Source organism: Pangasianodon hypophthalmus, chromosome 11, assembly GCF_027358585.1.
Source record: "Pangasianodon hypophthalmus isolate fPanHyp1 chromosome 11, fPanHyp1.pri, whole genome shotgun sequence".
Taxonomy (NCBI): domain Eukaryota; kingdom Metazoa; phylum Chordata; class Actinopteri; order Siluriformes; family Pangasiidae; genus Pangasianodon; species Pangasianodon hypophthalmus.
The window spans coordinates 5,382,808-5,401,376 of NC_069720.1; the positions used below are offsets into that span (position 1 = coordinate 5,382,808).

Sequence of the window (18,569 nt, forward strand, 5' to 3'; positions counted from 1 at the left end):
AATTAAATGAACATGGAATTCTATTTTTTCATGCAGAAACCAAGGGGGATAGAAACTGTTGCACTATATCTATATATACCCAGACTAAAATGGTGAAAAAGTGATGCAACGAAGCAATAAATATGTGCTCAATGTACATACATATTACACACCACTTGCTTCATTGCACGACTTCATTATTTTGCTCCTTGGAGTGACAGAAGTAGAGATCCTGTTTAGTTTATTTTGGTTTTTTAGGGCAGTGCTGCAGAATTTGCTGATACTGAGCTTCTTTTCTTAGTCCACACTAAATATAGGCCAAGATTCTGCTTTGGAAAGGAAGAAGAAGACAAAGCAACAAGAGGCTGACACCTTTCAAAGCTTTTAATATTAATAAGTAGGAATAAAAATGTTAAATCACCTGAAAAGAATATCACATTTAATCAGCTCATAGTTCATACCATTAACAATTCCCTATTAACGTTGAGGTTGTAAAACAACCATTAAAGCTACAAAGGGAGACTAATGCAGTGAGCTGAGCCTCCAAGTGCTGCGTTCATTACAGTTCAACTTCACCGGTTGTTAAAGTGCCACATGTGTCGAGCCGAGACATCACAGCCACAAAATGACTGAGAGGATGCGAGAAATGACGCTGGTCTCCCACATCCGGATAGTCATTCCTCTCTCTCCTTTGAAGCCTGCAGAAGAAATGGAATGTGATGTCTGATAGTTCTCTTTCATTTTCTGCCTTTTTAACACCAAGCAGAGATGTTTCACAGTTGCTATGCTTTTACAAGGCTTTGTCCTGAGTGTGGCAAAGCTGAGCCTTCCAATTCTGCCCTAATATCAGGAGCTTTTTTTTTTTTTTTACATTTGTGTTAATATAATTATATTTTTCTTAAGATGCATTGTGCTGTAAAGCCTGTCAAACTGTGCTTAGTATACACAGATAACTTAAATTTATTAACCATCTATTTTATAAATTAAATTACCTAACTGGAACATCTAAGAATAATGGATAGTGAATAATAATAACATTATTATTATTATTATTATTATTATTATTTAACTAATAATTGCTAAAATAATTAATTGAATGATAAACACAAAACTATTATTAAACATTTAAGTGCATTATTTTTGTAGGCACCTTTGCTCTACAGCATTTCTTTGCATGTGCCTTAGACTTTTGCACAGTACTGTATATATTTGATATACATTACTTTTGTAGTTTCAGTATGACTGAGGGTTAGGGGTCTGACCCACTGCCGTCTCTCTGGTACTTCTGGGATTTGAACGCTCTTCTGATCACTAGTGTAGAACCTGAACCTCTGAGATACCACTGTCCTTACATACACTGTCCATACCTGTACCTGTAAATTCAGATATATAACCAATATTATTGAGCATCACTCACCTTCTGACCTTCGTCAGCCATGAGAGTCTCCAGCTCAGGCATCCAGCCCAAAGTGTTTGCTAGTTTCCTCACGCCACTCACTACATCACCCAGCTCTACCACGTCACTGTGCAGTGAAGAGCCGCAGGCAAAGGGTCCCACCAGGTCACGATTTATAAGGAGGCGAGACACAGAACTTCGCACGGCTCCAGATAAGCTGGCAAATGGCTCCACCTGCAGATAAGCAGCAGAGAGTAAGAACTAAACAGTGACATCTGCTGGTCAAACTGAGTAACCACAGGGCCTGAGTGCCATTTTAATACAGGTAAGTACCTCAGGCCAAAAATGATTAGACAGTTGGATCAAAAAGACCATGTTTGCTACCTAAAACTCCAACAAGTTTTTTTTTTTTTTTAAATAAATGATAGTTTTTATATGAATACAAAACACTATCGTACTGTAGATTTAAGGCATTTGGCAGACACCCTTATCCAGAGCAAGTAACAGTTATCTCGTTTGTACAACTGAGCTGCTGACGGTTAAGGGCTTTGCTCAAGGGCTTTGAACTCACAACCTTCCAATTAGTAGTCCAACATCTTAACCACTGAGCTACCACTGTATTATCAGATAATAAAAATGTAAATAATAATAAAATAAAAATTTTTAAATAATTATTTAAATAATTATTTAAATATTAAATAAAAATAATAAAATAAAAATGTAAATAATAACAATAAAATTTATTTTAAAAGAAAACAACGTAGCAAACCAATGAGACAGAAAAAAAATTACTAAATAAAAATAATGAAAATAATACTATAAATAAAAATATAATGTAAACAGCTAAAAATAGGGGGCAAAAAATAAGGGTTCAACCTGTATATAAGTAAAATCAGCTCTTGTTTGTGCAGTCACACCTTTTGACAAAACGACAGCCTGACAAACATTTGGGTCGGTCCAACTTTAATAGATGACAGATTTTTTTTAGATCTGTAGGGTTTGTTTAAGTGAGATTGCAACTTCACAAGATTCTCACTTGGAAAAAATCCTGTGCTTCAAAAAGATTCACAAGCGCCAGCAAAAGTTTCAAAGTAAACCCAGAAGGAAACAGCGGAAATAACGTGATGACAGAGGCTTCTCTCACCTCTAATGACGTCCCCATTACAATCAGTAAGTCTGCCATGGGGAAGTCGGTGAGGTAGAGGAAAAAGTGCTGTGGCAGCTCTTCACCAAAAAACACGATGTCAGGCTTAATCACTCCTTTACACTGAGAGCAGTGAGGCACTGTTCCTTCCATTATATTGCTCTAGGAAAGACAAAAATATTTCAGAATCATCAAACGTGATTCAGTACGAAATAGAAAAGACGTTATCTTATCATTATTTGTCTTTATTACAGAATCAATTCGTCTGGTGTGTAACAACGACACTCACACGCAGGTCTTCACCTTGGTATTCTCGACGACAAACTGTGCATGTGGCTGTCGCGAATGTCCCGTGTGCCTCCACTAACTTCTTAGCTGGGATTCCTGCCACTGTAAAACATAAATAAATAAATAAATAAAAGAATGCTGCAAAATTATTGGGTTAAGATGATTGCATAAAATAAACATTACATACAATTATCCAAATTTTGTACTCAAACAATTAGTAAAAACATTTATTTTTTAAACTTACATAACTTTTTTAAGAGTTATGTAAAATAAAATATTCAAAATAAATGCAACTAAATTTCAACCACATTTCTTTTTTTTTTTTTTGTTTAAATTCCTTTCAGGCTTTGAAGTCTGTACTGTTCCCTTTAACTATATATGACTAAATATATCATATTTCCTTATAAAATTTTATTTTTTAATAGTATTTTCTCTAAAGAACATTTGTGGTAAAATTATTAACATCCCCAAAGAATATCCTCAATAAATACAAACAAATTACGATCCCAGGGAAAAATAATTTTTTCTTTAAATTGTTCTCCAGCTTCAAAATCTGTCCTGTATCCTTTTAATAAATATGATGAAATATCTCTCATTTTTTCCAGAACATTTGTGGCAAAATTACTGGCAAAGAATTAATGTTTTTCCAAAGATATTTCCCATCTATTAATTGTCACAAACTATATAGGAATATTAGGAAAAATATAGGAATATTATCCTGTTCCCTTTGACTAAATATGACACCTCAGGATCAATGAAGTAAATAATTGTCTTTCTTTCTATCTATCTATTTAACTATCTACCTATCTAAGAACTTCATTCTTTTAATATTAACTATTACAATAATCAACCTCTTTCTGTCATGTCAAATGTTCTGACCATATAAGGACAATCCTCCAAGCTCACTGTAAATTAAGGAGATTAATAATCAATTCTGTTTTGTATTAATTGTTTTATTATTATTATTATTATTATTATTATTGTATTAATACTCTGTGGTGTTTGCACAAACGTTCTCCAACCTGCTTAGACATTACGTCACTCAGTGCATGTATTAATCATTATATGGGTCTATTTTGTCTCTATTTTGACTGTATATCAAGAGTCTAAGAATCTCACTTCTCTCCAGCCCATCGATGTTTTGAGTGTACATCCTGAGCAGCTGGCCTTTATCGTGAAGCAGCCGGATGAAGTAGTGGGCCAGATTGGGACGATAATTACCAGGATACAACTCTTTAGCCAAGGCAAAGAAAGGTTTAGGGTTGTAATGGAAATAGTTAATCTCGAATATGGCCTCGGCATAGGGGAGGTTGTACTTTTGGAGGTTGTCATAAAGGCCACTTCCAGGTGATCTGTCAGAAGAGATGGATGGAGGAACTTAGCAAATCAGGAGCAAAATTTTTGTGTTGGAGACATTTTTCTTGAATTCAGGTGCCAATATGATTGGACTTGTTCTAATCATGTTATAATCAGAGCTTCTTCAGATTGTTACCTGAAATCTGGAATTCCACTTGGAGTACTAATCCCTGCTCCAGCCATAACCACTATCCTTTTGTACTCTCGTTCTCTGATTCCTTTTGCAATGTCCTCTAAAGTCATATTCTGTTTGGCGCCTCCATGGCCTCCTCCAAAAAACCCTCTCTGGATGCTTCTCCTATACCAAGAATATTGCAATATTAAACAATAATAAAGGAAAGGCATGACATGTACAAGGTACACTTTATGGTCAAAAGTATGTGGACACTTGACCTTCACACCTATATGTGGTTCTTCCCCCAAACTGACAAACTTGGAATCAGACAATTGTATAGAATGTCTTTGTATGCTGTAGCATTAAGATTTCCCTTCACTGGAACTAAGAAGCCCAAACCTGTTCCAGCATGACAATGCCCCTGTGCACAAAGCGAGCTCCATGAAGACATGGTTTGGCAAGGCTGGTGTAGAAGAACTCGAGTGACCTGCACAGAGCCGTGACCTCAACCCCACTGAACACCTTTTGGATGAACTGGAACGCCGACTACACCCCAGACCTCCTCACCCAACATCAGTGTCTGATCTCACTAATGCTCTTGTGGCTGAATGAACACAAATCCCCACAGCCACGCTCCAAAATCTAGTGGAAAGCTTCCCAGAAGAGTAGAAATTATTATAACAGCAAAAGGGGAATACACATTATTATGGTGGTTTACATCATATAAATAGTATTATATATATATATATATGTATGTATGTATATATATTGTGTCTTTACCAGGCAATATGAAGTCACCCTGGCTGAAAAATGAATAAAAATACATTTATTTTTATGACCTATTAGACTGCGGCATCAGGTAGGACAAACATGTAGACATGTTTTTTTCCTTTCCTACTGACATCTCCTTTATAGAGAAATGTCAGTAGTCTGTAATCCTGTTGTCCCTGAAATGAATGAACGCTCCCTGGAACATTCATTTGTCCTGGATTCAGAGATAAATAGAAACAAAGAAATCATTAAGAATTATTGATTATTATTAAAAAGGGGAATAAATCTGGAATGGGATGTTCAAAAAGCACATACGGATGTCATGGTCAAGTGTTCACAAACTTTTGGCCATAAAGTGTATGATAGATCAAATGTATAGCTGAGACTACTTACCAACATCGCAAAACACCTGAGTGTCCATGTCGCTCCAGGTCCAGCTTCTGATCACAGACAAACTTGGCTGAAATCTTCCTATGGGTAGTGTGTATCCCTGATAGACCTAAAAGGTAAGTGAGTACACACAGAGCATTTCCCAGTAGGAATACAGCAAAAAATTAAGGTTCAACATACATATTAATGGTACAAATATGATAGAATTAAATGTTTTATTATAATTTATGGCATGTTTCAAACTGCAGATGGTTATAAATATTGTCTAGGTGCTGAAGATGGTCACTCTTATATATTATATATAACAGTAAAGGAAAAAAATTATATATAAATATTATATATAACATTAAGGGGAAAAAAAACCTGCATACAATAGTATAACTTACCTTTGCCTGTGAATATTCCTCCATTACTTTTGATATTTATAATACAACGTCTCGGTAAAATCAGCAACGAGGTCATGCTGTTGGGTTTAACAAAATAATGCTGATAAATCCAGAGTAATAAAACTTACACACAAAATATCAGACATAAACTCACACTAGTTAATATAATACAATAATGTCACTTTGATCCGACAGCAGTGTTATGGTTGTTCCAATGACGCATATCGACGCTTTACCGTGATGCACGAAATAAATGCCCAGATAATTCTAAGAAAAGGCCAATAACAACAGCAACATCAAATTTCCTTCAGTATTTCAAAATTATATACTTTATTTCAGGATTAAATTATATAACAGTATGTCATGTTAACACATGTTAGCAAATATATTGATTTTATATTTTCGTATGCGCACGTATTACACGATTATAGGTAGACGTGGAGCAGGCGCCATATTTATTCGCATAACCTGTAATGAGAGATAATTAGATAATAGATAAAATAACACATATAATTATATACATTTATATTAATTTTATAATTCAGATTCGGATTAAATTTAGATTAATTTTTTGACGAAAGTATTTTTTCATGGACGACTGACTCTGAATTGGGGCTTCAAAGCGTCTAATGACTTTTATTATAGAACAGAAACGATTTGACTGGCTGTGTTTCAATCTGCATACTACAGCACTAAACAGTATGTTAGCTTTGTTAGCCGGTGTCCTTACGATATTAGAGTACTATTTTGTATGTGGTGCTGTTTGGAACAGAGCCATTGCTGCCATTGGCTAGCTGGAGCTCCTTTCCTGTGCTATGATTGGCTAAGAGAGCTCGCTCATGCGTGATTGGTCAGTGACAATGACTGACAAATAATTAACCAATGACAGAGCAGAAGGCGGGATTTGTTGGAATACTGGAAAATAAATAAATAAATAAATAACGCCGGTGACAGCTCTGGATACAGTATCAGAGACTCATCAGCTTTTAAAACCGGCTATTAATTAAGGACCGGTTTAAAAAAAATGAAAGATGTCTCGGGATATCTGGTTCTTCAGCAGAGCACGAGCGCCAGCCCTGAAATGGCGGCACAGTGGCACGCGCTTGAAGATTTATACAACAGAAAGTAAGGCTGCTGTTTAGCGTTAGCCGAATAACGTCACAGGTCCAAGTTTTAGCAAGTCATTGTTTCTTTCCCCACCTTATATCATACAAAAATAAAATTACACAGTGTTTTTTTTTTTTTTTTTACCTGCTTTACACATTGTTATAGTGGTTTACATCTTATAGATACTTTATTATTATTATTACAATTATTATTATTATTATTATTATTATTATTATTATAGAGCTATAATATAAAGTGTCTTTACCAGGCAATATGAAGTCACCCTGGCTGAAAAATGAATAAAAACAAATTTGTTTTTATGACCTATTAGATTGTGGCATCAGTTAACTCTGAAGTTGACTGAGTTTGTGAAAGACCCTTATTTTAAAGCTGGAGACACTCTTATCCAGGTGAGGCTGCGTTACCATGGTGACCAGGTGTTTTTTTTTTTTTTTTTTTTTTTTTTTTAATGCCTAAGTGATTCACATCTGGCTGTTTTTCCTCTGCAGCTCTATGAAAACTTCATCAGTGATTTTGAGCACAGGTAGGACAAACATGTAGACTTCTCCTTTAAAGAGAAATGTCAGTTTTCTACTGTCCCTGAAATGAATGAACGCTCCCTGGGACATCCATTTGTCCTGGATTCAGAGATAAATAGATACATAGAAATCACTAATATTAATTCTTATTAATATATAATATAATTATATAATATTATTATATAATATTATATATAATATAATTCTTATTAATGTTATTAAAAATTTCACTACTGTTACTTTTCTATAATTGCTATTTGATTTCTTTGCTCATTTGCTCATTGTACTGATTATTATTTTTCTATTTCCAGAATAAACCCCCTCTCTCTGGTGGAAATTATTCTCTATGTTATCAGACAAATCACAGGTGAGTGTAAAGTACACACAGCACCACTTTTGCCTTTTTATTGGACAAGAAACATTTTTTTGTCCTCCATTTTATTGTGCTTAATCAAAATAACTGTTAAGTCATATGACTTAATCATCTGGCAAACAGTTTGTATACAATCACATACAAGTGAGGCAGCATTCAGTCCAAGCCTAGAGCCGATAGAGATTTTAAGAAACCGACCAAAAACAAGTGCAAGATAAATGTAGGTAGAGCATTTCACATTTCAGTGCAAAGCTTGGAACAAAGCCTAGAACTCAGGAGGAACTCTCTCTCTCTATATATATATATATATATATATATATATATATATACATATATACATATACATATGCGTGTGTGTGTGTGTGTATAATAATCTCAGTTAACAATTTAATTGTCTAGAAAGTAGACAAGAAGGTAGTATCTTAAAAATCCCAGACCCCCAAAGAGTGACATAAAATCCATTAAGCAGCATAGTTTATTATCTTCCTATAATTACATGTCCTGTTGTGTGTTATCTGTTACCTAATAAATACAAAATGTAAATAATTTTTCACAGTAAAGTTCTGTGGCAGATCTGCACATTTTGGAAAGTAACAATCAAAGTTAAGGTCATTAAATATCATGGTAGTGTAAGTTTCATGTAGAAATGATTACATGGTTATATTGCAGAAGCTTTATGCATTCCCAGACTGCAAACTACAACTCAGTGTATAGTCTTGCAAGATAAATAAGGTTAATAATAATAATAATTAATAATTTACATAACTGCAAGGAATTTGGACAATCGATCACCTCAGACAGAACTTATCTCCACACATATCTTCATGCATACATACTCAGAAAGTGCTGACTTCTTATATTTTTTTGGTAAAAGAAATATGTTTGGATCATCATAGAGGTCTTTAAATTATCGTAACATTGATGCAATCACTCATATGCACTTGTATTCGCACTCCATCCTCGACAGACCCAAATGATGCAATTACCTTTCTTGAGAAGACGAAAGAAAAGGTAAGAAACAGATTTATAAATGTCTTATAGAACAGCAGAAATCTCATTTATGGTTTATATGTTTATTTGTTGACAGGTGAAAAGCAGCGACGAAGCTGTAATCTTGTGCAAAACGACTATTGGGTGTCTGAAATTAGAGATCAATGACCTCGCTATGACAAAGGTACATTATAACAAGAAGAGTTTGAGAAAGGAATATGAATGCTATTAAATAGATATTATTAGGATATTGATGTCTGAGGGATGGACCCATTTGTGAATATTTTAAAAGTATTAAAGGTGAAGGTTGTACTCTTTACAAGTGTTTCTACACCTGTAGTAATTGTGTAAAAAAAAAATAGTTTAAAAATAATTTTTAAGAATTTTAAATTTTGAATTAAGTTTCGAGCCCTGAAATTCGCTCCTCCCTCAGCTAGATCTTAAACTGTATTATCTGTTATGATCATTTCTGAATTTAAATAAAAAAGGAAAAAATATATACAGTGGATATAAAAAGTCTACACACCCCTGTTAGAATGCCAGGTTTCTGGTGATGTAAAAAAATGAGACCAAGATAAATCATTTCAGAACTTTTTCCACCTTTAATGTGACCTATAACCTGTACAACTCATCTGAAAAACAAACCGAAATCTTTTAGGGGGTGGCGAGTAAAAATAAAACAACAAAATAATGTGGTTGCATAAGTGTGCACACCCTCTTATAACTGGGGATGTGGTTGTGTTCAAAATTAAGCAATCACATTCAAACTCATGTTAAATAGGAGTCAGTACACACCTGCCATCATTTAAAGTGCCTCTGATTAACCCCAAATAAAGTTCAGCTGTTCTAGTAGGCCTTTCCTGCCATTTTCTTACAGCAAAAGTCCACAGAGAGCTTCCACAGCATCAGAGGGATCTGATTATTAAAAGGTATCAGTCAGGGGAAGGGTACAAAAGAATTTCCGAGGCATTAGATATCCCATGGAACACAGTGAAGACCATCATCATTAAGTGGAGAAAATGTGGCGCAACAGCGACAGTACCAAGAACTGGACGTCCCTCCAAAATTTATGAAAAGATGAGAAGAAAACTGGTCAGGGAGGCTGCCAAGAGGCCTACAGCAACATTAAAGGAGCTGCAGGAATTTCTGGCAAGTACTGGCTGTGTAGTACATGTGACAACAATCTCCCGTATTCTTCATATGTCTGGGCTATGAGGTAGGGTGGCAATACGGAAGCCTTTTCTTACAAAGAAAAACATCCAAGCCCGGCTAAATTTTGCAAAAACACATTTGAAGTCTCCCAAAAGCATGTGGGAAAATGTGTTATGGTCTGATGAAACCAAGGTTGAATTTTTTGGCCATAATTCCAAAAAGTATGTTTGGCGCAAAAAGAACACTGCACATCACCAGAAGAACACCATACCCACAGTGAAGCATGGTGGTGGCAACATTATGCTTTGGGGCTGTTTTTCTTCAGCTGGAACTGGGGCCTTAGTCAAGGTGGAGGAAATCATGAACAGTTCCAAATACCAGTCAATATTGGCACAAAACCTTAAGGCTTCTGCTAGAAATATGACGATGAAGAAGAACTTCATCTTTCAGCACAACAACGATCCAAAGCATACATCCAAATCAACAAAAGAATGGCTTCACCAGAAGAAGATTAAAGTTTTGGAATGGCCCAGCCAGAGCCCAGACCTGAATCCGATTGAAAATCTGTGGGGTGATCTGAAGAGGGCCGTGCACAGGAGATGCCCTCGCAATCTGACAGATTTGGAGCGTTTTTGCAATGAAGAGTGGGCGAATATTGCCAAGTCAAGATGTGCCATGCTGATAGACTCGTACCCAAAAAGACTGAGTGCTGTAATAAAATCAAAAGGTGCTTCAACAAAGTATTAGTTTAAGGGTGTGCACACTTATGCAACCACATTATTTTGTTTTTTATTTTTACTCGCCCAACCTAAAAGATTTCAGTTTGTTTTTTTCAATTGAGTTGTACAGGTTATAGGTCACATTAAGAGTGGGAACATTTCTGAAATGATTTATCTTGGTCTCTTTATTTTTACATCACAGAAGCCTGGCATTTTAACAGGGGTGTGTACACTTTTTATATCCACTGTATATAATATGTTAATAATGCTATTTATAGTATTTTACAGTAAATTGCATTTTACAATAAAGTTTTTTAAATAGTAAATTTTTTTATTTCATACATGTACAAATAACCTGCAAAATATGTACTGTAGAACATGATAAGAAATGATGGTTTAAACCATAACCTCCGGACAAAAGTATTATGTGGCTGAGAAAACTCATTTGGAAAACTGACTTCTGGATGTTTGGATGGGCCTAATGTTAGTCATTTTATCGTTACTCAACTCTACGGGCCACTGTAGATCCTGGGGGCGGAGCTTTAGAAACATGGGTGGGAATAGGGCCCAGAGCTCAAGGAGTTTCAAACATTCAAATGAAATCATTCATACGTCTAACATACCTACTTAATCATTAGACAGCTAATCTTAAAAAAAAATAAAAAAAAAAAAGACTAATCTTACCTAATGCACCTTTAAATGTGAGTGTTGCACCATGACGTTGAATCGTAGAAGGGGTGGGGCTTATTTCATTACATGCTATGAGAGCACATCTGACACAAAGATGCTCGTCAGTCCAGCATTTGTGAGAGATGAGAAAAAATCAGGCTTTGACAATGTCTAGAACTGAGAAACTGGAGAAAAGTGCAGATTTTTAAATCTCGATTGTACTGCATTAGTGAAAAAGTACAAAGGCAACTGATGTATTGTCTTAATATGTAACTTGCAAAGCATCAGTATGTATTCTCTCTCTCTCTCTTTTTTTTCTTTGAATTTTCTGTAGGTTTATTTTGTTTTCCTTAATGTAGCACACAAAAACCAGGAAGTAGTCTGCTTTAGCATTGACTGTCAAATAAAATCAGTCATTTAAAATGGACTTGTTAAGATCATTCAGCATTCAGTAGTTTTTTTTTCCTGAATTTAACCTGATATATTTCAAGCATATTCCCCTACACTACAACTGGGAATAATGTTTTTTGAATCTTCATTTTATATCAGCATAGCATAGCATTAACAGTATTTAAGATTTTATTATCCCAGTGTACCATCTGTCATAACAGTATGCCATCACAGCCCTAATTAGAAAAACATCTGGCTTAAATATTCAGATGTTACTGAAGGCTGCCATTAGCTGGATCAGATGTTTAATCCTACACACTGAGTTAGATTATGAAACGGAATTCGGCTGGTGGGCGTCACGCTGGCGCAGCGTGTAGTGCTGCCTCATCGCTTCAGGGTCCTCGGCTCAATCCTGAGCTCGGGTTACTGCCTGAGCGGAGTTTCGCATGTTCTCCCCGTGCCTCTGTGGGTTTTTTTCTGGGTTCTCGGGTTTCCTCCCACCTCTCAAACATATACTGGTGGGTGGGCTGGCAAGGCTAAATGGCCCCAAGGTGCCATTTATCCAGCAGTAGAGCTGGGCACCCATGCCGTATATTATGCTGAAAAGGATTTGTTGCTTGCAAAACATTTGTAATGTAGAATATGTGTTATTTTGCACAATCCAGGATCTGATATAGAAAGGAACACTGTGCATTATGGAGGACATTATTGAGTTTGTTTTGAGTTTCTGGGAATAATTACTTGTATACATTCTGTGTAAATGTTGAATACACACTGCTGGGGTTTAACGATGAGCGATAATCCAAGCCTTGCAATTGTTATTTGGTAAAGTAATAGTTAAAATTATCAATCAAACACAGCTAATGGTGAAAAGGTGTACGTTTACAGAATAGCTGAAATCGTGATCTCGATCTCAGCACTCAGCTAAATAAAAAAAATGATATGACTGTGTACCAGGGATGAGTGATATGACTAAAATAACTCATCACGATACTTAAAGACATTACTACGATACACAATGTATATCACAATATATATTTTTGCGAATAAACTGCCAGTGGAACAGTAGTATGAAACATGTAAGGTCAGTCCTTTTATTGAGGGTCTAAAATAAATAAAACAACACTGAAAAGGGGTAAATATACATACATATATATATATATATATGTATATATTATATATATACTATATATTATATATATATATATAATGACTATTTAAAAGATTCGGTACAAAGTTTTTACCTTATATAAGATGCTTGCAGACAGAGTTTTGTTATTTAAAAAAGAATTAATAAAAAAAAATAAAAAGATATTTCAATGCCTGGGATATCTCAGAAAATAGTATTGTGATATTTTTCACAATATCAATATTATACTGTCATATTGCCCAGCCCTGCCTTGTACATAGAATGGTACATATGATCAGCAGTGATGGCTTGTAGATACATCATGAAACCTTTTCTTATTACTATATTAATATTTTTTATTAATAAATTTCATTTCCAGTCACAAACTGAATGGAAGCAGCTGATTTGCTGTTACAATTTTGTACTCAATCTTTAAATTCGTAAAATGTTTTTTGTCTCCTGTTCAGTATAAATATTTTTCATAAATTAAATGATTTCGTAAATATAAAAAATATGATACATTTCCTTTTGAATCATCAAACAGGAACTAAAAAAATGTGACATTACTATATTGCTGGCAGTTTGTTCACATTCCTATATTTCATGATAAATATTGTGTATCGGAAATCCTCCAAGGATGGTGATAGAGCATTTCTGTCATATCGCCCAAGCCTACAACCGCTGGTGGTTTTTTTGTTCCTGGCACCGAAAAATAATCCATGTCAAGCCATATCAGCACATGAGACGATATGAATGCCAAAAAATGACTTTTTTTCACATTTCTACAGTCCATCCCTGATTATTATGCATGTCGATGTATTTAATAAATGTATCACTGGGAAAACAACCAGATCATTAACCAATTTTTCCAAACCATCACGTAGATTTTCTGAGATTCAGGAGGAATCCTGATAGGTAAATGTTACTTGAAGAGCCAGTGTTTTTGCAAATAAGAGCCTGCATTTTCACACACTGATTCAGTGTTTCATTGTTTGCAGAAACTGATAGAGGAAGTGGAGGAGATGCTGAATAATTTGTCTGGTGTAACATCAGTCCACGGGCGTTTTTATGATTTATCTAGCAAATACTATCGATTTGTGGGAAACCACGCACTGTACTACAAGGATGCGCTGCGATATCTCGGCTGCGTAGACATAAAGGATTTGTCTGGTAAGTCGTAATTATTTATGCATTGCAGAGATAGAAAAATGCAACCTGATCTTTGATATTAATTGGTATATGACCTTTAAATTCCATGTAAACATGTTCACCTCAAGATGCTTCGTTTATACATTTTCAGAGACAGAGAAACAGGAGAGAGCGTTTACTCTGGGGCTCGCGGGACGTATGTATAATTTTGGAGTGTATAATTTTGGAGAACTCGTAAGTCCCTTGGGCATTCTCACCATGCCTGTGTTCCACAGAGAACGTTCAGTCTCAATGCTTTTCACAATGATCGGTGTATAATGTAAGCTGTTTTTTTTTTTTTTGTCAGCTGATGCACCCAGTTTTGGAGTCTTTAAGAAACACAGACAAGCAGTGGCTTATAGAAACGCTATACGCCTTCAACAGTGGCAACGTTGTCAAATTCCAGGCTTTAAAGTCAGCCTGGGGTCAACAGGTCAGCAAGATTACTCTTTCAAAAAGGACACTAGTTCCTAATAGCAGTGGTGTGTTCATGTTTTGTAACAGTAATACAGAAGGAACTTTTGCATTGCAGCCAGATCTGGCAGCTCATGAGGTCAAACTGATGCAGAAGATTCAGCTACTCTGCGTAATGGAGGTGATTTGTTTTTTATTAAAATCCAATTTTGTAGATTTCTGTTTTAATATTTCACAAAAATGAGTTTTCATTTTATTTTTATTTTCCCTTCTAGATGACTTTTATACGGCCCACTAATAACAGACAGCTCTCATTCCAGGAAATTGCACAGAGCGCCCAAATCCCAGTGGATGAGGTGATCAGTTTTAACACAGCAAACATTACAAATAGCATGCATGAATAGATTTAGAAATATTAGACCTATGTGGCTTCAATCACAGTTGATACAAGTTGACTAACTTTTCTAAATTCATGTTTCTGGATTCTAAAGTGAAATTCAAGCAGCACTTTTAGGATGGATAGACCTATATTTAGACATTTTCCAATATAACGCAGAATAATATTTAAGCTCAATATACAGTACGCTGTTCATATCCATTTGGCATAACATAAGCATTTGAAGAAAAGGCAGTACCTGGAAGGAATTTTTTAATTATATGCCAGATATGGCATATGATTGTCCCTTGCTGTAACCATTGCCATTTATAACTTAAATTGGACTGGGAGCTGGGCGTAATGGTGTAATGTTAGCTAGGAGGTAATTATTTAATAGTAGACCCACTACTGCTGACATTTCACTCCATTAAGAACCGTGTATAGCACTGCAGGCTCCTTGGGCTCACAATACACACAAGTCACATAAGGAAAATTTAACAAAATGCCAAAATTTTGTTTTCTGTCACATTTTATTTAGTCCAATTATAATATGATTGAAAAAAATGAAGCATTTTCTAGTAATTCATTCAAATGTAACTCAGAAATTAAACATTAAGATATTTTAACCATTGTTGCAAACCCGGAAAAAATAAGCTGTTATAAAGTCATGAGTTTATGTATTTTTTTATACCACAGAATTATTCAATGATTAATTATAGAATATTATTCAGTTGTTGATTCTGATTGTCAGAAAGTGTTGATTAGTTTTCTATAACTGCACAGTAAGATAGGCTGCAAGGTAAATCACAGGTTTATAGTAATTTGCACATTCTAATTTATCGTTTCTATAGTAACAGCTTACACAGGCACTTTTATGGCGGACTATCCATATAATCTACGAATAATAATAAACAGATAAAATCGTATTGTTATTTAACAAGAAAAACTGTGATATGATGTAGCTGGAAGGAGTCTCCAGTGTCAGGGCTTTGTAACGTAACTGAGAAGAGGAACTAACTTGTTTCGTGCACATTCCCCAACAGTACATGTAACTATAAAAGGATAAAAAAAAAGTACAATGTGTCATTCTTTAATAAATGAGAATGTAATCATCACACCACCCCGTCGCTGATTATTTTCCTATAATGGTATTTTATTCCTTAGTGAATGTCCATGTGTTTCGATCATGTGTGCAGGTGGAGCTGCTCGTAATGAAAGCACTCTCAGTTGGATTGATAAAAGGCAGCATTGATGAAGTGGATCAGACTGTCCAGATGACATGGGTTCAGCCAAGAGTACTCGATTTACACCAGGTACTACAACACTTTATTTTTATTTTCAGCACTTGTCTGTAACATTTGATATATTTATTATGTAACACTATATGGCTAAAAGTATATGGACACCTGACAATCACACCCATATGTACCCATTCCAAAACCATGGGCATTAACACAGAGTTTGTCCCCTTTGCTCTTATAATAAGCTCCACTCTTCTGAGAAGGCTTTCCACTAGAGTTTGGAGCATGGGTGTGGGGATTTGTATCCATTCAGCCACAAGAGCATTAGTGAGGTCAGGCACTGACGTCAGTTGAGAAGGCAAAAGGACACTCGGTGTTCAGTGGGGTTGAGGTCAGGACTCTGTGCAGGACACTCAAGTTCTTCCACGCCAATCTTGCCAAACCATGTCTTCATAGAGCTCTCTTTATGCACATGGGCATTGTCATGCTGGAACAGGTTTGGGCCTCTTAGTTCCAGTGAAGGGAAATTGTAATTCTACAGCATACAAAGACATTCTATACAATTGTGGGCTTCAAACCTTGTGGCAACAGCTTGGGAACGAACCACATATAGGTGTGAAGGTCAGGTGTCCACAAACTCTTGGCCATATAGTGTATATGTGTATGTGTATGTGCATTTTTGTTTCTCTCAGATTAAGGGCATGAACGACCGGTTGGACTCGTGGTGTAAAGACGTGAAGAACATGGCGGTGTTAGTGGAGCAGCAAGCCCAGGACATCCTCACTTAACACAACGTATTAATTCTATCAACATTTATCATTCCACTATTCCTTTTTTCTGTGTTTACACTGCCATTGAGGACTTTCATTTCCACACTTAATGTTTTCTTTTATGTTTTGTGCTATTTGAGCTTTGTGGTTTTTTTTTTTTATAAAGATGTTTTTCTAGATGCATTCAATTAATAGAATACCACCAGACTCAAATATCTATGTATTTATCATTCCTGAAAATGCAATTTTAGTCCAGAGAAAGAAATAGTTAATTTCTAATAAATGTAGTATTTATTATAAATTCCTTCCATACTCAGAAATAGTCTTGTGAATTAAGGCACTGTATAAAATGTCATTGTCAGGAATTTCAGATATAATATCACTTAACTTACAGTGTGTCTATTCTTGCTGTTTGACAAGTTTTGAATTACTGAGAAAAAATTTAAACCTGGATATGGGTACATAAGTCATAACTCTTATATGCACAGTTCACCGTATATCACGTATCCCAATGTTTATGTAGTGATTGAAATTATTTATAGTCTGTTGCTGTGCAAGTCAAGGTTATTCTGCTGCTAACTGTAAATATCTCAAATATATTACAGGGTTAAAAAAAATAAATTATAAATTGTTAAATTAAGCTGACCAGAATTTAGACTATTGATGTACAGATGGGTGACATATTAAAGGGTGACATAAACAGTTCTGTTATGCAGTGGGGGGGCATTTATTTATTTTACTGGCATGGTTTGTCTTGCTTAAAAAGAAAGTGTCACTGCAAAACAATGTTGAGGTTTTCTGTCTGATCACCTTTTATCTTTTGATGAACCATGTCTATGCTGATGGGCGTGGTTTCTTCCAGGATAACCCCGCCCCCATTCACAGGGCTCACTGAATGCTAAGATGAAGATTAAAATGATGTACATCATGTGTTATTGTCTTCACGCTCACCAGATCTCAACCCATTTGAACATCTAGGAGATTTTGGAGGAACAGTGTTCATTGCTCCAGAGACATGTAGAATGTACGCCAAGGGGTATTGACACCGTTCTGGTGACTCATGATGGCCCAATGTTGATTTTTTATTTTTTTTTAAATTTGTCACCCACCTGTAAGTGTACTTATATGACTGTATATTGTACAGCATCTGCATTAGTGACTAAAGTCAAACTTATAACCTGAAAGTCTGAGTATGTTTTTTATTTCAGTTTACATTTAATTTGGAACAATTTAAAACAATTAAAACTCAATATTCAGTTTCATGTTTTTTGTAAATTATGAAATTGTATGATTATGATTTCCGTATATATCTATATTAGCAACATAGTTGTAAGATGATGATAAGGATGATGGTGGTGGTGGTGGTGGTGGTATGCTCGTTAAAAGTAATTAATCCAAGTCATTAAATCACCAACCTGCATTTTGCCTGTCGGACTGATGATACCTGTAATGATGTTTGATCACCTAAGCCAAAATTATGTATGACTAAATAAAAAAAAACTTTTAGATCAACACCTAGATGTCAATGTACAGTCAAATCCTGAATATGTGAATATCCTGAATATCTTCAAGAGAATGTGAGGAGAAGTATTGTACAAAATAAACATGACACAAGGAATCAGATTTTTCACTTCCAGAATTTGTGAAATTACTTGCCTTTTCCCAGAATTATGAAAATCATTCTCAA

At 35.3% G+C, this 18,569-nt stretch overlaps 2 protein-coding genes across 3 annotated transcripts; one reads left to right on the forward strand and one right to left on the reverse strand.

The window, feature by feature from the left end:
* Positions 1 to 345: 345 nt before the first annotated feature.
* On the reverse strand, positions 346 to 6,073 carry sirt3 (sirtuin 3). Of its 2 annotated transcripts, XM_053238382.1 has the most exons (10): positions 5,826 to 5,844; positions 5,443 to 5,548; positions 5,059 to 5,263; positions 4,678 to 4,931; positions 4,300 to 4,461; positions 3,927 to 4,159; positions 2,809 to 2,909; positions 2,520 to 2,681; positions 1,397 to 1,609; positions 346 to 677 (listed from the first exon to the last, which is right to left on the reverse strand). In XM_053238382.1, exons 4-10 carry the CDS (start codon positions 4,719 to 4,721, stop codon positions 654 to 656), a joined length of 939 nt encoding a protein of 312 aa, XP_053094357.1. In that variant the 5' UTR covers positions 4,722 to 4,931; positions 5,059 to 5,263; positions 5,443 to 5,548; positions 5,826 to 5,844; the 3' UTR covers positions 346 to 653. The 2 variants fall into 2 exon arrangements, with proteins under 2 accessions (XP_053094357.1, XP_034164369.1); XM_034308478.2 differs by lacking the exons at positions 4,678 to 4,931; positions 5,059 to 5,263 and adding an exon at positions 5,980 to 6,073 and having other exon boundaries at positions 5,826 to 5,902.
* A 658-nt stretch (positions 6,074 to 6,731) lies between these two features.
* Positions 6,732 to 18,066, forward strand: LOC113536448 (26S proteasome non-ATPase regulatory subunit 13). The gene is made up of 13 exons (XM_026930350.3): positions 6,732 to 6,950; positions 7,264 to 7,342; positions 7,442 to 7,476; positions 7,783 to 7,838; positions 8,812 to 8,855; positions 8,932 to 9,018; positions 13,892 to 14,063; positions 14,194 to 14,276; positions 14,389 to 14,514; positions 14,614 to 14,676; positions 14,771 to 14,851; positions 16,068 to 16,184; positions 16,805 to 18,066. Exons 1-13 carry the CDS (start codon positions 6,850 to 6,852, stop codon positions 16,898 to 16,900), a joined length of 1,140 nt encoding a protein of 379 aa, XP_026786151.2. The 5' UTR covers positions 6,732 to 6,849; the 3' UTR covers positions 16,901 to 18,066.
* Positions 18,067 to 18,569: the final 503 nt, after the last annotated feature.